The sequence below is a fragment of the Varroa destructor genome, unplaced genomic scaffold (genome assembly GCF_002443255.2).
Source record: "Varroa destructor unplaced genomic scaffold, Vdes_3.0 BEIS01000002.1, whole genome shotgun sequence".
NCBI classification, from domain to species: domain Eukaryota; kingdom Metazoa; phylum Arthropoda; class Arachnida; order Mesostigmata; family Varroidae; genus Varroa; species Varroa destructor.
The window spans coordinates 17,466,415-17,489,196 of NW_019211455.1; the positions used below are offsets into that span (position 1 = coordinate 17,466,415).

The following is a 22,782-nucleotide window of genomic DNA, read 5'->3' on the forward strand; positions in this document are numbered from 1 at the left end:
TAGTATCGCGTGGAACGGCGAGCGAGCGCACTGGGGCCGTTCCCCTTTGGCATCTCTTCTGCAACCAATCCAGAGTCAAACGCGGAACGTTTTGTTGCAAAGGCGCGAATAATGATGGTAAGCTTGATAAACTCGAAGAGAATGCAGTTGCTCCCGCGATTCCGATACGAACAGAACGAAGAATCATCAAATACCCACGTGACATGATGACTTGTGGGTGTCTATCAGCTGGATAGTCGATCCGTGGGTATTACCTATAGGTAGCTTATGGAAATGCAGAAGCTATTCTATAAGCTACTCTATAATATGATTATTTGGTATGATTATTAGAGTGGTAAGTCAAAGCATGTTTGTTTTTTGCACACTCCCACAGTTTGCCATAGCTAAAAGCACTATATAGTCACCACTATAAGTATGGCGACGGTACAGCGCGAACCTTTTCTTTCTGTACTGAAACGGCGGTAGAGTAGACGAAACCATATTGGTCTCAGTAACCGGCCCGTTACACAGCTGTAGACTGCTTCTTCTATATACTACAACACCGGTGTTCCTTTGCTTCTGCTACCTCAGGATATGACGTTTGGCAACGTGTCCCTTCTCTCAAACGATGTATGGCTTATGTCTCTGCGGCGGAGTTCTACAGCCATTTTTCTTCTGAAGTCAACAATTCTTCGTTTCGTTTTGCCAGGACGCCCGCGTCCCATATGGAAAATCGAGTAGCACAGTTTAAGAAGCAATGAACCAAAATCAGAACGATGACTTACGCATTTCGAGTTGTTACGACGCAAAGCATCCGGGAAATTAGCGCGGTCCTGTAGCTCGATAGTAACTTTGGCAGCAGCGATTACTCTTACTATCGGCGGACGCTGTTATTTCCGTATCCATTTTGTACAGCTCAGAATGCGGCATTCCCTCTATCTTTGGTGTACGATCACTTCTTGTCGTCGTTGTTGAGTGGGTAGAAGCTAGTCGGAGCCTGGAGGATTCGCAACAAATGAGTGCAGGGATACTTAAAAGTCGAGCGGGATATGAAATGGGGTGAGATGACGGGAAAGGAGTGCTCTAACATAGAAAGACTGTCTCGAATGACAACTACCCCTGCCGTTTACTGCAAAAAGTGTCAGAGCAAATCTGGAGGCAGAATTAAGCTTACCACATAGACAATTTAAATGTTTTTTAATAGCTTCATCACGAACAAGACTTCACAGGAATTCGTCGTCGCACACAGACGGATTCAACTCAAAGTCGATATGTGCGCTTAATTTTCTGCAATTTTATTGCGGAATTTAGCTTCATCTCTGTGAAAAAGCATGCGTTGTGGTAGTGTTTTAACTGTTTTAATTTTGGTAATTACTTCCAGGATGAACATCAAAAGGCAGTACCAAAATCACTAATCGTGTAATTCTATGTGTAAGTAGAGAGGCACAAGAAAACCTAAGGGTCCTTAGCGTGAAGATAATTGATTTAAGTCACGCCTCAATTGCTTATCCATGTTTCGATGTATCAGGTACTTCGTGTGTGACCTAGTCAAAACAGTAAAGGTAAACAGTAGTCGCGCTATCCAATACACTAGCGGCAAGCGTTTGCGCATTTTATTGTTATTTGATGTTGAAGTACGCATGTAGCATCGTTAATGGACTGTCAAGCTAATTTCAGTCTAACACAGTTCCTCGAACGCCCATTATATGTTAGTCAAACCATTAACCTATTTGGAAGCGTCACCTGTTGAACACAATATACCACGCACCCATTTAACCTGATTTATTTAATACTTCAACAATGACGTGACTCACTATCAGTAACAAAAGTTGGTGTTCGTATCTAGCTGTTCTTCTGTGACTCAGCCGGTAACCCCGGTAGCCAATTGCTCGTTCGATGGCCAGCATTGAAGAACCAATCGCGTCGATTCGAGACGGTGGTTATGCTATCCGGTTACTGCCTATTTTCTTCCCATTAAAATACAACACCTCAACACGCTGGCCGTTGTCGCCGAAACTGCCCCCTACCGTTCAGCCCTTTTCGCCCTGCAGCTCCTCTTTCTTCTACCATTTTTCCCGGCTCAACCACCTCACTTGGCCACTTCAATAATAAACACGAAGAGAACCAACGTGGCGTATTTCTTCTCTTTTCTTGCTCATCTTTGCCCTCTTCTTACTGCTCATTCGATAGTGCGGTGGCGTCATTGTTCATTGAGCAGACAGCAGCAAACGCAAAGGCGTGCTATGAGACAACGGCATAAATGAAGACTCACAACGGTTCCTCGTAACTTGCTGCCGCTTTCTTTACGTCGACTTGTCCTTGGCGAGGACGGCGGCCTCGCCGCAACCTTTCCATTTGGGACAACGCCGTCCTATCGCGATACAACTGCTGCGTCCTTCTTTTGCCGCTGCTTTAAGTCGCGGGTCCTGATTCGCGGATCGCCCTTTTCGGGTTCTGATCTGGGTGGTTTATCCATTGATTGCCAGCTGGCTTTAGTGAATACAGAGGCAAGCTTGCACCATACCAGAACCTCATAGCTATGAAGATCGCTTTAAAAACAAAGCTTTTATTCTCAGCCTTCACGTTTTCACGTTGCCTGGCAGCGATGAAACCGCAGGCACGTTCACGCCTGATTAGCGTAAACGGAAAAAAATGAGACAAACACAAAGACTACCTGTGGCAGTCTGAATGTCTTTCCAACGCGATGGAGTCGAATCGGATCCAGATATATGTGTCACCGTAAAATAAACTAATTGGTTTTTGAAAAATTCTAAATTGCTATATAGTGTTTCACGAGACGATAACTGCTCCATGCATTTTCGTTGACAGCCTTATGTGTAAATATCATTCATATTCAATGATGTTTAAGTAGGCGATATGGGTCAAACTTGTACCATTTTTCATGGTCACTGATGGTCAGGATCTCGTTCCGAAACAACAGTCTGCTTCCACAGTTTGAGTCGATGCTGATTTACCGTGCGTAATGCCACGTCAAAAAGACAAATACGCTTCGATTGGGGGCAATTGTCTTGGCTCATGCATTTGTAATAGCTAAAAGATATGTATGTACTCGTTTTTATACGCGTATTTAATAACGAACGGGCTTCTTTGACTCCGAGCAATCTGGAGCAAATCTCATACGGTGAATTTATATGAAGACATATTTTCATAAAAATTCTTTGATTCCGGACGCACCATTTCTCATCACAGACGAGACGCCGATTCAAAAATTCGTTTCTCATAGTCGATCTCTGTTTCATAGTCTGTTTAACGAAGTCATGACGATTCTATTGTGCCCATCGTTTCGGTACTACTACTACGTTAGAGAGGGCATGGAATAAATGCAGCATTATCGATTACTGCGTAAGTTCCTGTATACAATGTTCTACTGGGGTTATAGGAACAAAGATCACCTGAAGATATTGCACCCTATGAACCCTAATATCGATTATAGCAGATATTTACGTTGTTTTGCGTTATATAACCAATTCGATGCTGTTTTTTTTTCTGCAAATCGCTCGTTCAAGAATCGTAGACGCTGGGTCTGGCATATCTTCACATTGTTGACCACATAACGATAATGAATAGACTGACAATATTGTTTCTCTTTTTCGTTGATTTGTACTTACGTTTTTTTTTTCAGTGCACCTCCTGTCTCGAACTATCCAGGGAACCTACGTGAGAGAGGGCGGTGGATTTGACTACGATCAGTCATGGATCTGCGCAGTGTAAGGATCGTATATGAAATGGACAATTAATAGCTTGTTTATCTAACATTTAGGTACAAAACAGCTGTTGTAATAAGTAAGCGCACTTGAGTGTATATAGAATTGGATCTATATGTTGATCTATAGACAGATGGTTTGTTAGGTCACACGTTAAGGTCAGGCTTTCTTAAATAAAGCCAACTATAATATTTCAGGTACTCGTGTCCTTTTACTCTTGTAAAAAAAAAACACAAATACCCTTGCTTTTGCTGTAATTATCTAATCTGACTGTCGAGAAGTGGTATCTTCACCTTCTCGTTCAGCCGTAACTTGCAGTTGTCATAAGGATTTATTCTAGTATTAACAAATCTACGACCCGACTGAGAATAGTCCCAACATGTATCGATTTCGTACTTTGATTGAATAAAAAAGTATGATCGGGAATTTAATAACATCTTTCGGAATCATATCGTATGGGCTGTCACTGGCTAAGCATGCGCTTCAGGATACTCTGTTCGAGCAATGCCGACAAATTTGCATATATATATATATGCCAATTTGTCGTATATATATATATATATATACCATGTTATATATACGATATATACCATGTTAACATGCAAAGATGTTCAGCAAAATTATTTGCTTTCGATTGAGGTCGACTTTTTGTTCACTTACGTTCAGATATTTACGAAGTATCAACTTTTCCTTGGCCACGAATATGATGGCAAAAATCAGTTGTAAAAGCTACATCTAAGAGGGACCACATCGAATATAGACACTGAAGCAAAGTGAAGAGGCAGTAGTAGTCTTAGTAGTGGTGGTTATCGATAAAAACCTGGGTAGAGCCCACCTTCTACCTGGGATATGGTGGAACTGGAACGAAGAGGAACTCTGGATATTCTCTAAAATAGAATTGTGCTTTTGGATCTTGCGTAGACCCTGTAAAGCCACTTAGTTTTCTCTTACGTGAATGAACCATTAAGGATGCAAGCTTTCCCATAAGCTTGGGGAACGTGTGTCCCTCAAGCCTCAAAAGACTAACTGAAAGGTGAAAGGGCTCAGGCACGTTATACGCCAAGCACCGGAAGGTGAAGGGAACGAGACGGGGAACTTTGCATGACGATCTATCGATGCACCGAAATTCTGACGATGTTTCTCCCGATATATCAGATCACCATTCATCGCATACGGAGCACACGTTCAAGCCAAAAGCCTGAGCCGAGAAAGCTGCCTGCCTTTTACTTGCGCAGCGGACCCCGCTAGCCTAATCTCGCTATCTATTTTCGAAGAAATGTTAAGTAGATGCTGTCAAAAAGGTATCGACGCAGCGAACTTGCTTTCTAACTTGATAACTCGTGATACCGCGTCGTTTACCTTGTTCATTTGAAGTTCTAACCAAAAACTGTTTCGACGAACTAGCCCTAATCGAAGGGGTCAACCACCCTGCCTCGGAACCAATCTAACAACCTATTTGTCTTTTCACCGCACCTGATATCACTAGTACACAGCATTTGTACTGCTGTTACCTTTAGACTTCAACGCAGCCTTGAAATGTTCCAACTGGCTTTGGGCTCTCCTGGCAGTTGCCTCAAGCTACATCAGGTTGCACTTAGTTCGGTCGGTAGATAGACCCACGTCTTGTGGGCTGTCACACTGTCTCGGTTCGAATTGCTCGCGTGTATCTGTCCCATTACACAATGTACAACCAGTCGCAAGCGTACGAATCGACAACGTAATTATGTCGTTTCTCCCTGAACCTATCTAATACTAACGAGACACATGATTCAGCTGCGAAGCCATTGGCGACAGTGGCACATGCTTGCACCAGAGAAAGTTTTTGAAATATATATGATGTAGCCGTTGAGGATTGGTTTACACACCCTGATCCAGAGCAATTCTTTGCTCTGTAGCAGTTAGAGAGTATTCAGAAAGGACACTTTACTTTGACTCTATTATTTTGTCGCAAGCGAAAAAACAAGGACGCGGTTTAGATGGCAATAGAAACTGTCAACCCTATAAAATGCAAATATTCAACGTATGATAGAACCTACAAAGGCCTTGGATTGATGTGTCGGTGTGTACCTTTTCCCTTCAATAAAACAGAACATACATATGTGTAATAAGCTAACACATCAGTAAAGTGTAGAGCCTGTTTTAGTCCGTACCAAACAGTCATTATTATTATTGTTATTAACAGTGGTTTATGGGACTGTGACTAAAACGCACTCCTTGGGAGTCACATATGATAGGTTGCTATGAATTTTATGTTTTTTTTTTTTTGTTATACACAATGCGTACTTCCAAATGTGCACAGACGGTGTATGGCCTCTTTTCGCGCTATAGTACCGTTAAATCGCATTTCTAATTGGGACGTTATATACTTTTAATTTTTCAGTTACAACTAACATTTTACCATTACTACCACGATTACAATGCAAAATTGATAGGAAGCAAAGTGTTATGGCCGTAGTCACGGACCACTGACGCCGTCAACGCAATCCTCTGCCATAATTTATATGCGTTCTTGGACCTTTCGGTACTTCCGCTATTGTCCAGCGAAGAGAAAAAGAGTGAAAAGAAGAGATGCATACACAATTCTATATGGTACCCTCTAAAAATGGGCGATAAGCTTCGGCAGTCTCTATGCGTTTCAGTTTCGAGCTATGCCGTCGGGAACTGGCGGCTCAGTGGACGGAAAAGGGTTGACGCTCTTCGGTCGGACAGCTGGAAGCGGTTAGTAGAGGCAACAGAGCTGGCTAGATTTACCTCGTTTTCAGCTGCTGGTATCGCCTCTTCTTGTCTGATATCAGATGATCCTTTTGCTTCACCGGTGGACGGTTCGAACGAGCAGATATTGCTATTGTCAAGACACTGGTCTGTATGTAAGACACATTCAAGGGGTCCGTTGACCGATGGACAATTCGTTTGAGATGAGCTAGGGGATAGTAACGGTCTGCTTCCGATTGATAAATTTACATCACTTAACGGCTTGCTAGTTCGTCCGTAGCAGCAGTAGCAGCATCGCCGACGGAACTAGTGACCTTAACATTGAAGGGCAACTATTGCTTCGGCCCGTCTGACGGGCTGTGTATTGGCAATGACCTTTCAAAGTGGCCTTTGACAATCGATTCGGCTAAGCTGAGCTCGGTTCCAGTCCTGGCGTAAGAAACCGTTAACGCAGCATATAAAGGCAACTCGTTTGTGTTAGCTGTCTGGTGCGAGATGGGCCGGCCGGGTAAAAGGATTGGCGACCGTCGACACTGGGAACAAAGTAAATCTGTGTGTCACTGGGATTACGTAGAATTCTCTTGTTCACGGAGGTTGGCCCATGGCCGTTGGTAGAAACAAAAATACACTAAAACGGACCTTTATCGCTTAAGGCAACCTTAGCCGTGAAGACACGGCAACCTTCTGACACAGAAACCGCAATGGCTCTCCCTGGGAACGAACGTTGGGTTTCTTGAGTTTTGGGCGTGTACGTGCGCGAACACCGCGTGATGCGTGTGACAGGTGAATTGCTACGGAATTACTATCTTGTACGCGTCATGGTGTCGGTGCGTAGGTACATGCGTGCCCATGACTCTTAGATGGGAACCTAAACTGGTTGTGGGTCAACAGAAGATAACAATTACGCTCGGTAAAGTAGTAAAAGCGGATATGGTAAGAAAAGGGTACTGCCGTTCTATGTACGGCACTAGGAGGCCTTTTGGGGCCTGAGGCACGAAGCATGATATTCGCTTGACTCTGGCACTAAGGATCACACTCGTGAATGTTTATGTATGAAAACAGGTGGATTACCAAAGTGTTCCGTAAATAGGCTTCTGAATTAAACGTTGACACACTTATTAGAGACAGGTACGCGAGCGCTTCGAGAGAATGGAGCGCTTGCTGAGCTAGAGACAAAGTGCTGGGAAAACCCGCTATACCTAATACGTGTCGCGCTACTTTTATCAAAAACCACAGAGGCGCAATTTGTGTTGTTGTTTGAGGGCTGGTTGAAAGTTGGCCGGGCAGGCTATTCAGTAAACTAACTGTGCCATATTAAATTTTCACTAGCTATTTCTTGAATAATGTTATTCGGTCCTATCTAGCATTGTCTATCGTATCAATTACGTTAACAGAAACTGCAATCACTTCAATTATATACAACAATAAGTATCGGCTACACAATATTCAATACATAGCGCTAGTCGTAGTACGCTTAATATAGAAAAAGTATAGCACTGCTAATAATGGTGGCATGAAGTTACGAGACTACGCCATTTTCAATTCCAACCCAGTTCACTGAACATGCGGTATGAATACGCGTCTATTTAGGTTTAACACAAGAAATATATGGTAGCTGCTGCAGCTGTTTTTGGTAATCCGTAACCCCCCCCCCCCCCCCTGCAGTTTTACCCTACGAAATCCCCGCTCGGGGGGGGGGGGGGGGCTTGTCCAATCACCAGAGATAGCGGTGCAGTTTTCAAAACCACCTTGGGTCAGCCTTCAACCCAACTTCCAATTACCAATTCCAAAATTAAATGGTTCGGTTATTTAATATTATTCTTTATGTCGACTTAACCAAGGTGAAATTATTGGAATATTTTGTACTCGGTGGCTTAATCTGATTCGTTTGATCCTCTCAATTGTTCGGTTAGTCTATGAGTTTTGACTGCTCATATTCGTTGAGCACACTTTTTTAATTGAAGGCTACAGCCTAATTGTCGCATGTTACCGACATGGAAAAAAAGACTATTTCAAAGGGAATTTAATATTATTGAGCATCTGTATTGCTATGTACAATGCAATGCGTCTGCTTGTTGGGTACATTTATCCATTTTGTCCGCTCTATTTTCTAGATAATTAAAACGATACCGAAACCTCTGCACTGGGCCAAAAGTCTGTGGCGTAGCTTACTTTCGATTTTTTAAGTTTTCTAGGAAGAGTGGTTGTTAACGCACATCCTATAAGTTAATGTTAAGTCTAGGGAAACAGATGCGCATTCTGCTGTTTAAAAAAACCTTGCTGTGCTATTCACCCATGTATGATGATTCGTACAAGAGTTATGTCTTCAAAAGTAAGGGTTTCAATTTCGTGATTAAGTTCTGTTGTATTCATATTGTGCGGTATAACTAACTTTTGTCAACTAAGTTAGTGGCGAATTCCAGTTAAAAGAATGTAATCACAATTTTCTTGTTTGATTTATATGCTTATTAGGAAATGGGTTCCTTGCGCAACTACGGCCGAGTAATGGTTAATTGATTTCCTCCAAATTACTCTTCTATGCTGCCCTTTTAACATTTCGAAAATCTACCAGCGAGATAATGACGTTGGGTCCCACCAAGCAGAAACATCCAATTTTCTTTTGTAGTTAGCACGATACATCGGGCCTAGGATAAGCCATTTGTAGGTAACAGTGTAAGGCAACTCATCAATCGACTCGTATAGACCGGTCAGTGTCCTAGTTCATTCCATCATCTTATGCGGAGCTGTGCTGCAACAGCATCGCCCCTACTTAGTCGTATTACACTATACCTTCGTCTAAGGCTATTTTAATAAGAGATCTATCTCATGGCAGTCAGCAGTCACCAAATTGCCCCCATGCCTATTTCGCGGTTGTTTTTTCTCACCCTCTCTTCCTTCCTCCCATCCATCTTATTTTAGCTTTTCCGCCTCATTCCATTTTGCCTTATTCGTTGGTCCGTCAAGCAAGTGCGGTTCTGTTGACCGGAGCCATATTTGGTATTTTCTTTTGCGACTGGTCCCGATGGTTCTCTACTTTCTCCCTTGTACTACTTACGTAAGCCCCAGACAGCGCGCGACTGGCACTGATCCCTAATCTGTACCACACCTCAGTCAGCTTTTGCTTTAGGGTTTTAAGAGAAGTCTTTTCGGCAAGCGGGTTTTCCCTGCCGTCAGTTCGCCGCAAAGAAGAAGTGACGACCTTCATCGCTAGCACAGCCTTAGAAACCTAGCTGAATTAGTGTGGGGCTCTCTATCGAATTCATTTGCTACGTACAGTTTGTCGCTGCTTTTCGCGATGCGCGGACAAAGATCGGCCTTGGCAAGGTCGTAACCAACCCGCCCATGCAGCCGAGACCCGGTCCCATTGACACTCAACTCAGCACACATTGCTTTTGCCCTTTACTTTTCTGTTCACTACCCGCACATTGCGTTGGTTCGCTATTTCGACCCTTCCGTCTCCGACTCTTGTTTTTACGGTCGAATTACTTCGAAAACAGTAGAACATTGGAGGAAATTAGGGCCTTAAAGAAAGCCTATGAATTGCTGAGCATAAACGGCCGTTGACCTCTTCGTTGCCTTCCCATAATCGTCTTTTTCTTATACATGTAGCGAAATCATTATAGAGCCATAATATATAATAAAAATAGCTAGACGCTTGGGTGCGAGTGTGCTCAACTTAAACATTCCCCTTTGTAGAACCACCGTGCACCTCTAGAACGGACCCTTACTAGTGCTCAGCTAGTGAGGGTTGCGCAAACAGTCGACACGCCACCAGCCTGGACACGGCTGCCTAGGCAGCGCCAGAATAAATAACCCCTTTTGTGCGTCTCTGCTGTGGGGGACGAATAACTTATGAGAAGAGGAATAAGGCCTAAAGGGTGACTAACGTAACTTCTTAGCAGAGAACGGCGTTATGGGATAAGACATTAAAGAAGGATATGTGCTGCGCCTGCTTTTCTGGGAAGGCTAGGAGGAAGCGTTGTGAAAAACGTATCAATTATATCGTCGCCTGTTTGCCGTTAACTGACAGCTATTGCCATAATCAACCGCATGGTTTCGCAAAAGCTTGCTGAATGGCAGTAAAATGTGGGATGGGGTAGGATCGTTTGTGCTTGCTGGCTTCGGCGATAAAAGGGTTGCAGAAGAATTTGCTAGATGGGTCTGACAGATTCTGACGGCAGTTTTTGCTAATGACCCACGACGCGACGCAGCTTGCTGAGAGCGGGTAATGAGTCGGCGAAAGATCCTGTTAGTAGCCAAAAGTAAATTTTCCGCTGGTGACGAAACGGGGCAGATCTAAATCGTTGCACGACCAGTGTTCGTCATTCCAGGCTTGGGTTTATATCATCAAATTAGCCAGGTTGACATTCAGTTGAACGTCGCGGACAGCTGACTTTTTAGAGTGAGGCGCGGGCTTTGCTGATTTTGCTCCAACTACTCATTTATTCATATGCGCTAATATTCATCAATAATGCAGGCATAAGTTGGCGTAAACATCTTTACGTGTCGTAGAGTGGACTAGCGATGAGTGCCTCCGAGCTTTCTGCTTTAAGGCCAGTTTTATGATACAAACTGTGGCCTGAATACGGAAGTGGTTATGAAAACTCTATCAGGCAATGGCAAAAAACTCTGTAAGGAATATGACAGACAATTCCTCTGAGTTGAACGATGCATCAAAGAAGTGATAACAAAAACGTTATACATGGGTCATTGGCAGAAGCAGCTGAGTAATGTCCTTGTTAGTTCTGCGATGATGCGTGGCACTGCCGTCAGTTAGAGAGGATCGTTGATGCATCAGGATAACTAAAGAATACAGGGACGATCATCTGTAAAAAAGTAACTTTAAGATGATCCCAACAGAAAACAATTGAGTGTATTTACACATTGCACAGTGCAACATCCGTAACGTGGGACTCTTTTTATAGTAATTATTCGTTTCAGCCAATTTTTGGTCGCCTCTCGCGTACGTCTGGCTCTTTTTTTGAGAAGACCGGCAAATATCTTCTTTAAGTTCTGTCCTTCGTCCATAGATTGTCGTAGATCGAAAATCTCTAAGTTATTGATAAAAGAGTTTTGCACTTCAAGAAAAGCACAGTCGTTGCGGTTTGTGCAGTTGGAGGCCTCACTGGGCCCTTTTTTCCGATAAAACTATAAACCCTGTTTCCTACTAGTAGACGATCTCAGGCTCCATTTGTACCCTAATTGATTGAAAAACATTCGCAGCGTATTTGTGTTCAGCAGGGTAGTCCGTCCCTTTAGGTAAATAATAAACTAATCGCCTTATTAAAGGATCACTTTAAATCCAGGCAATGCAACGTTGAATGGCCTTCATATTATATAACATAGTTCTATTCTATCTATAATGGTACTATAGCAAGCTACGGACGGTAGGCAAACTTAAAGAAAATGCCCCTGCCGCCGTTTCAGAAGTAGGACCAGATGTATACCAAAAAATGCACTCAACAAAGTTAACAGAATCTGTTCTATCGATATTGTACGAATTTCTAATGGGATAAAATTAAAACCGATTCAGATAACGGTTTGTTTTTCTCATGATGTAACGCGAAGAATTTCCTTCTAATACGCTTCCCTCGAGCGCTACTGTGGAGTCCTCTTAAAATCTGTGTCTTGTTATGAAGTTAGATGGAAGTTTAATTAGTTTTTCAAATAAAAGGTTGTTCTTAGGCACAGATTTCTCCCCAGGAATATCGCAATTTTTCTAATGCAAGTATTTGAGGACATAGCTGAGGCATCCCGTTAACTAATGCAACTGAAGGCCTCTGTCTTTCGCGTTTTATGTCCGGTATCGCCATTAGGTATTCCATCGAGTTGCCTAAGCCCGGGTTCGAATCTAAACCTGTCGACGCTCAACGTCACTTATAGATGTCACGTGTTTATAATCCTCTTAGTTGTGTTCATTGCCATAAACGAAAAAAAGCAACCGTAAGCTCATTGGAAGAAAAGAAGCTGGCAGCTTCTGCTCGCAACTTTTTTGAATACACCAGTGGTCCTATGACAACCAGATGATTCACTGGAACGGACACGATTAATCCACTGCTGCTTCTGATTTGAGATCGTTAGACGGCGGGCATTCTTCCTCCGAAACGCAGATCGAGTTTTCTGGGAAAGGGCCCTTTGGCTGGCTCGCCTCTGAGGTCTTTCTCTGTAACAGGATTGAACTTGGGGGTAAACGTAATTCACTTCGTTCATTATAATATGCGTAAACACGTGCATCCCTTTATGTTGGCACCGTAGCCGCACGTGTACCGATCTTAGTTAGAGCAATGTCTATGTTTGGGTTTTTGAAAATTACTGGTGATGTCACGGCGGTACGAAAGAGTAGCAAGCGGGCGACTTCGAATCTTCGCGGTGGAGCTTTACTGTGACACCGAATGGGAATGTCCACCGCTGTCCTAAATTCGTTCATTGCCGTAGCAGCAGAAAAGGTCTGGGAATCGATTGACGGTTGCTTTCAGTTCCTCCGCTGTTTGATACTGCCCCAACCCCCGCTAACCTCAAACATCTCCGGCCTCTTTCTGCCTAGCACTCGGAATGCAATGGGTGAGCTAATGGCTCCTCGATAGAAGCAAGCGTCTATTTCTTTGTTCGAGCCACTTTCGTTTCTATTGCGATGCAGCAGGGTAAACAAGCTGTCGGTGGCCCATAGCCTCAACTCTCTAGCCGAACGAACCACGGCCTAGCCAGATTGCCTGTGCCTTTATAGGCAAGACAGCATGAGGAGATCGAGGTAAATGAAACGGCTAAAAAGGGCAACCAGTTACTAACACCGCAGAGAAGATGCAGAGGATATGCTGCAGGACGAATCGCGGACTTTTTAGCTGAAGAGGACTTTTTATTACTACACTGCCGCCGCTACCGGCGGTGAAGCTCGGCAGATGCAGCGGACTCGGGAAACCAGAGCTTATCATCATGGCCAAGAACACTCCAAATACGCCCAACGCTGAGCTGGTGGCATGTTTGGAATATATGAGGTTCCCCACTGTCGGCACAAGAGATGGACGGTAGGCAGAGGCTCAAAGCCGCAACTGATCAGACGCAGTAGTGATGCTCCTGCTGATGCAAACGGAGCATCACCGGAGCACTAAAGACACGACGACAAAAAAAGCTTGAAAGCAGCACAGAATAGAGTCCTTACTCGGGCAAACCTTTTTACTCATATTCTGTCAGCCCGCTCTTCGTTCTCGCGCGGGTCCGAGAGTTCGTCTGTACCTCCCCGCGAGATGCATTCGAAAAGGCGCATACTTGTCTTTTGCTTAGTTGCACAAGTGATTAAGAGTGACGAAGTCTTATGACGGCGATTTCAAGTTCTATCACATGTACAGAGTAAATACTTCAATAAGTTTTACAGTCATTTAAAGAAGTTATTCGTAAGATTAACGCTCGCTGATTACGCATATCGCATTGGCATCTATTCACTGATATGTCGACGTCTATACTTTTTTATACACCACATTTACTAGCTAATGTACAACACTCCCAAGGGAAAAAGTAAATTGTTTTATCTATTGTGTACAAGCTAGACGTACGTATTTCATACCCTTGTGTACTTAGTTATTTACCATGTATGCATGAGATACATACTGAGGTTATAAAATATCGGCTACTTTCAGCTTAATACAAACTCACTTTGAAACCCACATCGGCCCACGTATAAAAATGAACTTCACCCCGAATAGCTACGATGCAAAGCGCCTTACAAGTATGTCAGCACTTGAAGTAGGCTCGTGGCCGATTAGTTCGTTGCTTGTATAGGGATTAGGAAGTTGGCTGCAAAGAAAATTTAGATTAAAACAAGAACGTTTGAAAAGATGCTTGATTAAAAAGTAAGACAATTCTAACTAATCATTCTATATATCTGTATATCAACTATTTTCATTATTATTTATTATAATTAAATGAATGAATTCATTTCACTGGTATAAGAAATTAGCACTTCTAGGAGTTGGGCCTTGACTGCTCATTCGGCCGTGCGCGTCGATGTCGACCGTACTTCCTTACTACTCTTCATTTTCGATAGATAAAACTAATCGTCTGCGTGACTAACCAATGGTTTGTTCTTCTTGCATGCATCTGTGGTTTTCTCAGTTGTGCGCTGCCGTCGTTACAGAAGCGTCACGTGGCTGTGGCAAGACTCAAGCACCCCGCCAACATGGGGAGAACCTCACACGAAGTTCGATTTTTCATTCTCGTGCTCACACCCAGCAAAGAAGTAAGTAGTTAAGGCAGACTTCTGAATTAAGAACTGTTGGGTCAACCGCTAAAATAACAACGCTTGGACCTAAATCTTGCATAACTATCCTTATTGGAAACTTACTGCGAAACTAGCGTGTTGTTCACTGTTATTCGCTGGCCGACCTCGGCCTAAAATGCCCCACGGATTTTCTACCCCGGAGTCCTTTAGACTTCGGTACGTCGAAAAGCAATAGGGAGCGCGCGCTAGACTTTGTAGCCGCATACCCCGCAATCTCCGTGTACAACAGGTCAATATTTTCAGGTGAAGTGTGCTGATCTTTGTTGCACTAAGGAAGATTTCATAGTGGTACTATTTTATGTTAGGTTTCATTTATAAACTCTTGTCGATATGTATAATACCTAATAAATAATTATTGACTGAGTCAGTGGAAGGGATGATGAAGCCCTCGCTCTTCGAGTTCAAACACGACAAGGAGAAAATTGATTTTGGTAAGGGTACTGCTTACTACTCGAAAACACTAAGTTATGCTACTGAAGTTATCACAGTTACTGTACCTTCAACCATAAGACCATTATTTGAAGCTGCCGTTAGCGTGGCTTGCTCTTTGCACGCCTGCTGGACGTATGATGATATGTAGGTGGCTATAAAAATTAATGAATGCGTACGATGATGTTTCTCGGTTTCGATAACATTAACATGAGTAAATAAGCGCATTCAGAAAATAACTTAGCTATTGTTCGGATGCAATACTACACATTGTGTTAACTTCCAAATTAAAACAAGTGAAGTTAAACCCTATATTCATTTTAATTACGCTTTGCTCTGTTTTACCAACGTACTAGTGTGCTTTATGCAGCATTCAAGCACATATAGCGGGGTCATACACGGAAGCAAAAATAAAACTAAGAAATATTTAAGCACCGGAATAGTTTGCAGTGTCCATTAGATGCTGGAAGCATCTTCAACGGCACTTACTACGAATAGAACATATACTATAGAATGTTTTGTTCTTAATGGCTTAGCTTGCAGCAATAAAGCTGCATAGATCCGTGAGGATGAACAGTTGCAGGGATCTAAAGCTTGAACCCTTAGCCGCTGCTTCGATGTTGTGCATTTTTCTCTGTTTACTTTGCTGCTAGCACTACCAAAGTACCTAAATAGGTATCTAAATAGCCGGATAAATCCGCGTATCTGTTAGATAATATCGTAACGGTGGTGGTACGGGTGAGACTTATGGCAAGAACAGAAGTTCTTAATTCGTGCCACATGTTAGCTACGACTGACCATCGCTAGCATTGCTGACAGTATTGATGCCTCACCATGGCCCACCAGGTTAGTCCGCTGCCACAATCTGGCACAGGGGCCTAGGCCAAAGGTAGCCTTAATCGAAGCTTCCGAGAGAGATAGTGCAAGAGACAAGGAAGCGAGCAGTCGCCGGACTCGAGAGCCAAACGGGAGCAGAAGAAAAGCTGGCTGATCCCGTCCGCTTGAGTGGACGCTGATATGAGCTTTCTCAGTGTTTCCCCTAATGGGCCCCTACTGATTGCTCCAAGCCACGCAGCCTCCTAGAGGTTTCTTCACCGACCGATACAAGGCAAGATGTTGGGGATTTGGAGAAAGCATTAGCAGCACCAACGGTAACAGCAGCAGCACAGAGAATAACGAGAAAAGGGAGACAAAACAGGAACAAGCAGTAATCCCTACTCAATTATTAGATGTTTCTGCACATACTCACCCCTGCTTTGTATTCATAGATAGCGGCAAGTATCCGTCTCACTTCCTGTACTGCGCGGGTAATACACGGAGTGAGACCGCTTCACGACCGTCTGTTTTACTGAACATGACCAGGCAGGAAACTAGAGTCGGCTTGAAGTGACCAAGAAACAGCAGAGGATTCGTGCTGTTCATGCTTTCCGTATTTTTTTTTACTCCGTCCCTGCATCATTTCACGAAAAAGAGTGAATGTCAATCCAGTATGTGTAATCGCTTTGAGTATGGCTTTGATACCCATTGCTACATGCCCAACAGTCGCCCCCCGGTGCCTTCCGTTCCAACCGTATAATGGTTGAGAGTTTTCAAGAGGTCAAGGGTTCAGACATAATGTCTTCTTCGTCGAAAGTAGCGCAGCTATATGGAAAGTCGTACGGCTTGTTCGATGGACGACCGTATCGACGTCGTGCTAATGTGTGCATATCTAATTCCATAGATAAAGCGAATGCGAGACCGAAATAGAGAAGAACAAACAAAATGAGAGTTCCTATAAGTAACGTATTGAGTCGGTAATACCGAAAGTGGTACCGCATTAGGGCGATGATATTTTTGTTCGAGAAGACCATTTCTGTAGCTGCGCTCCAGATGGCCAAAAGTCATCTTGTGACAAAGCTGCTCGCGGAGCTTTATGGAGCATCGCACTCTTCATAGTTGGCAATAAAGTCTAATCCCAGTGTACTCACGAATAAGACATATTGGATTTATCTATTGGTTGAGATATAGATTCATGCTATAAAGTTATTTTGTTGTGATTTAAATTACATTATAGGTACGCATCCTCAAGGCCTGAACAGTCACAGTGAGCAACCACATAGAGAATAACCCTTTGGTTTTGCAATGATTGACACATTTTCGCCACTCTTGCCAGTACAAATAAATATACGTCTTTAGTTTGTATACGATTGAACAGGGAATCGTCTTTAAAAACTTGCGGTTATCGTATAAGAATAGAGGCTGACGCTGCGTCTTCTACTATGCGTAATTAGATCGTCGGTCTGCTTTACATGTTCTGAATACATCAAGAGCTTTGACTCCAGGTTTACAACATATGGCCGCACATAGCTCTCAAAGGAAAAACTCCCATGGAACAAGGGATGTTTCCCCATACTTTGTTGGGTGTTTCTCACCTGTTGAGTCGTTAATCGACGATGGAATAAACCACGTCGTACATACAAACTGAAAAATATCTCAACATTGGCGTTTTCTTGAAAAGAAATAGACACTGATTTAGAGAATGATGTTACGTGGTCATTGGTTTAGTACTTGACATGACGTCCTTAAGCGATGGCTGTACGTGAATTGTGGCTGTTTCAACGAAGTGAAAAGGCACATGTCGAAAAGAAGTTCGTACAATGAATTTCCACCGGAGAGAAGGACAAATAGGCAAATTTGAGCTCCTATTCGCAGCTCGCCATATAGTAACCTTATAAGACGACAGAACTTTTTTAAACGATGCTCGATTTGTTCAAGAAGGTGGCGCTCCATTTCCACGTTAGGCACGATCCTATCGGTTGGATCCACCGAATGCAACAGCAACTGCTCGGCCATCATAATAGGATACGCGCAGTACCTTTAGCCTTTCTTCAGTGAATACGTTTTCCACTCAGCGGTAGGTGTTACAGGCCATTACGGATGCGTGAGAAAGATCTACGAAACAACAAAAAGCTCTAATCCACCTGAGCAAACTAACCTAGCTTTCTGGCAACGGAACCTGACCACAAAGAACCACCGGTACTAGCCCGTACTGTTGTGACAATAAAAACCTCCTTAATTTATTGTAGTAATAACACGGCTGAAGGTCATACTAAATTGCCTAGTAAACTATTGCTATTGTAGTTAATTAAAACTATAACTAATAATATATAATAGTATCGGAAACGTTTGCAGAGATCGAACCACGGGTACGTATCATGTCATGCTTCGCAAAATGAAATTGACGATCTTCCGATGTCGTTCGACGTTCAAAAGAACAACTACACGCCGTTTTTGCGCATTTGGCTAACGAATAAAGGTGCCAAAGCTTTTTAAGTGTTTGATCTCTGAAATTTGTTGTTCGAACACTTTATTATATATCCTAGACTCTGAGAGTATAAGCTTCTGAAGCTTCAAAGTAGACCAGTATCAAAAGTCTGCTTCCCTTAGGTCTACAGCTAGAAGGCTTTAGTTCGAACGATATAATGCAATCAAAATAACAACTGCAGAAGAATGTCGATCGTAATCTCGTTCAAATAGGCCGAAGCTGTAACTTTGCGTCGCGAGATAGTCCTATCGTACACCGCAAGCTTCAATTAGCCAGTGTAATTAGAAAGAAACTAAAATTAAGTACCTCTCTATAAGATTTCATAGACCAATGCGGCAAACGAAGGTATATCATAATCGAAATGTCGTACGAGCTTTATATAAGGTTGCTATTCATTCATTGTTCCGTTGCTAACTCGCGCTGACCATACAAGCTCTTGCAGTCAAAGCCACTGTTATCTGTTAGAGGCGTTACCGGCCAAGCTCAGGCAGACGTCAATAGCCGAGAGGTGACGAAATCGTTAAAATGATGGAACAGGCGATTATGGGTGGTGATGGCAATGAGGGCGACGACGGCGAAAGTTGACATAATGATACATCCTCCGTTCCTTTTGCCTGTCCTCTCTGCCCGCAGACTTTTTAATGAAACACTATTTTCTTGTCAGCTTGTCCTTCAAACACTTTCGCAACTACATTGTTTCCCAATGGTTTTTTAACGTTTCTCGTTTTTTGTTGTTGCTGTTATCGTTGAGTTCGAGACATAACCCTTTCGACGAAGGATGAACGCGGCGTACAGGAGCAAAAAGGAGTGAGCTAAAGAAAGGGCACCAGAGAACGCGGAATCGAAGCTAAGCTCAAGCCTCCAACCGCCATTACAGTTGGATCAATCAGCCGTTGGGAGATACGGAAAAGGCGCTTCCGGAAAAAACGTCCACTGTCCCCCTTCTGCACACTACTCTTCCTGTGTTGACTTGCGGCCCAGCGATCACTTTATCGAACATACATCAGCGCTAGCCACTCTCACGTTATCAGCAAGCGTCACTGTCTAGACTTGCCTTGAGCGCTTCTCCCTCTTTCTAGACCTCACTAGGCGTAAGGCAATGCAAGAAAAATCCACCATAGGATGACCTGGTGTGCTCGCTGACCTTCTACTAGGCTGCATTACTCTCTCTGGTAACGCTGCGCGGTGCGCTGGTGTTACTGCAAGGGAAAACCTTGCTGAAACCATCGAAAGAGTACTGGCAAACGCCTGAAAGAAACGCTGGTCGCAATAGCATTGACCAGAAGCTGCAAAATCCAAAAAGGCTGCGCCAACTACCAGCACAGCCGCTAGCAAACTCCGCAGATCCGCTCGACTAGATCCATCCAAGGTGGTCAAGCGAGAGGAATGCTATCGCAATTTTCTTACGTTGACTCTCGACCTTCTAAGTGCTAGCTAGCAAGCATGGTCCGTTGCGCTCGGATCGCACTAAAGGAAACAGCTCCCTCTCTACTCTAGCTCATCCAGTTCTCCTTCTCTTTCCTTGTCTCCTCACTTCTTTTTCTTGACCTTTCTATAGTTTCCCCTTCCCACTTCCTTCCCATCCTCGTTTGTACTCTTCGCATAGATGGTAAAACAGAAAAAAACAAAGGAGCAGTCAAAGAGGAAAAACTGCAACCACAGCTGTGACTGTTAGAGGCTGCAGGTAGAGTGTTGTGGAGTGTTAAAATATGCTCGCCCTGAGGACTCAAAGATCACCCTGGTTGGTTTCTCAACGCCCACACGCTGCACAAAATATTCGGAGTACGCTACTATCCCTTGCGGTGTTACCTGCCACGGCGACCGTGGCTATTTCAGCGTCCATCTAGAGTTGCTAATATTAAACTAATCATGAAACACGAGTACAAAAATGGCAAAAAAAAAAGAAAAAAAACTGAACAAAAAAGAAACGTGAGCGGCATTTTTCTTGAAGGGCAGCCGAAGACCCTTTCCAAATCTACACATCCGTCACGCTCCGTGTTATCTTGTTATCTTGTAGTCACTTACCTGAAGAAAGCATACGTGGGGAGATATGCGCCTATGTTTTACTGATGTCATGTGGAAATATGAATCATATAAGGGAAGTTAGAGTCGGATTAACTAGTTTTTAGCTACTGTCTTTGTCAAAAGCTAGCCAGAAAGTAAGAAACAAAGCTTTCTGTAATAATTTGACAATAACTTATGTATCGATACATAATGTCCGTGCTAGATTACCGCGTTGACAATTTATATCGAGTGAGCACTCTTTTTTAGGTTGAAGGGCTTGAAGGCGCTTGATTACGATGGATTTGTGCAAATACGAAAATAACTAAGTTGCAAACATAATCACTAGAGGTCACTGAAGATTGATAATTGTCGATTCTATTAGAAGTAGCCTCTGTTTTTGGCCTATCGGATACATGATTTGCCTTAAATAAACTATTATCCTGTCTACAGGGAGGAATATCATATGTTCGATTGTTTTGTTCCTATGGTCTTTGTCTTTTTCGCGAATAACTTTTCTTCTTCCTATTACCTCTCTTTGTTTCGCTCACAACATATTTTTTACCTTTGTCATATTACCACAATCAACCGGGCATCGCTAGCGCTTTGTCGCGCTTGAGGTTATGTTACAGCGGGTATTGATGTCACGATCAGTCAACAAGGCTCGTTAAACCTTGAGCGGGTCAACGTCATGCAATTATACTTGGTTTTACGTTCATCTTACATTCAATACCTCAGCACTCGCGTCTCTTAGAACTGGTCTTCTTCCTCTGGTTGTGACTTGTTGTTTGCGAGGCGACACCAGTTTTGGAACACTACTTTTGATGTCTAGACTGAACCTATCTGGATCATAAGGTTTAAGCCTTATGAAGGATACTATAGTTTGCAAAGTCCAATGTAAAGCTTGTCATGCCGACGAAGGCAGTGGAGCTACAGTGGTGAAAGCAGTGGCGACCTCATTCGTAACCACCGTACTCGATCAGAATGTGCGTCTGGTTTGGTCGGGTACCGCTTCGCGATATAGAGGCAGTTCCGCGTTCCGTGCTACGCACTCTTGAACGGAGAGGAACAAGGATCCGTCGAACAACGTGTTACGTTACGTAAAATGCACAAGAAACTAGAGCGTTTGGAGTAGTTGGAGGGCATAAGGTTCTGAACATTCGCAAAATAGGTTATCGCTCTAGGGTATGATCTTTTTTTTTTCGCAGTCCAGTAGCAGAAGCAGCAGCACCAATTGCAACAGCCATGCTCTCTTCTTGCGATTCTCTAATTTTTTCGTACTCTTTTGTCCAATGTAGACGATGGCCCCGGTATAAGATGGATGGGGAAATGAGAAGCGACACTCGAAACCTTCTGATTAAAGTCGCCATATAAGATAAAAGTTAGGGAGAAAACGACAGAAAAAGAGCAACGTGGCATGAGGTAATCAATGCTGCTTGCACGAGACTAATGCTCGGCATCAGCCTTTAGATACTCGTGCTAGTCATCGTCAACTCAGATCAGGCAGCGTGAGTGGCTTAGATTGGGCCAGAATGAGCAGAAGCACGTGATGCCATTCGTATAGTTCCTCCGGCAACGAATTACATCATAAAGTATGATATCTAGGAATGGAAGTGGAAAAGCAGGAATGACCGACTCCAGTCCTGACGAGCGGCGCAGGCTTCCTGGAAGGCCACAAAGTCACTGGCTAAACCTCTTATTTTTTTCCCTAGTGTTTTAGTTGCCATCAAAGCAGATAAAAAGCTAAGAACCGGACCAAGCACACATACTGGGTAATGCATGACATAGAAAGGACCCAGTTTTGAAGAGCTCAGGTCACATCATTACTTTGTAAATGAGCGATTCTCTAGGGAAGTACGCGAAGAGCGGCTGCAATAGAAATGGCTGGAAGGATAAGGTAAAATAGGACATCCATGAAGATTAGTTAAGTCTAAGCTCTATGTACCTAAAAGCTACGAGCGGAGTAAGTTGTGCTACCGTTTGCTATTCCTGACTGGCTTAGTGGCAATGCGGCACGAAACCATGTACCGGACCGAGTATAAAACATTAAATTCATGTATATTCACGTGTGGAACTCTCTATATAAACATATGCCGACGGGCAGCAACTCTTCCCTCCAGCCTATGTAGGTCGCGATAACGTTGGTAATATGGTCGATAAGTGTTGGTCCGCCTTTTTGACTAACCGGGTGTCTTTTTGACTAACCAGGTGTCTTTCTTGATATACGTTTATATTTACTGGCACACATCTGCGACGTCATCACTGTTGACTCAGCAAACTGTGATAGAGTCACCCAAACGAAGGTCACTGTTTTTTCGAAGTGTCAGGCTATAGTCGTTTGTGGCTCAGCTGGTCAGCAC

General features: G+C 43.4%; 1 protein-coding gene across 7 annotated transcripts in view; it reads left to right on the top strand.

The window, feature by feature from the left end:
• Positions 1-22,782, top strand: part of LOC111245953 (solute carrier family 4 member 11-like) — a 424,503-nt gene that overhangs the window by 335,375 nt on the left and 66,346 nt on the right. For 6 of the 7 annotated variants that reach the window (XM_086981588.1, XM_086981587.1, XM_022795003.2 and 3 more), the window contains 2 exons: positions 3,623-3,707; positions 14,523-14,646. In XM_086981588.1, the coding sequence (XP_086837714.1) occupies positions 3,623-3,707; positions 14,523-14,646 (209 nt within the window). The remainder of the gene's footprint in view (positions 1-3,622; positions 3,708-14,522; positions 14,647-22,782) is intronic. The other variant, XM_086981590.1, reaches the window with a different exon arrangement.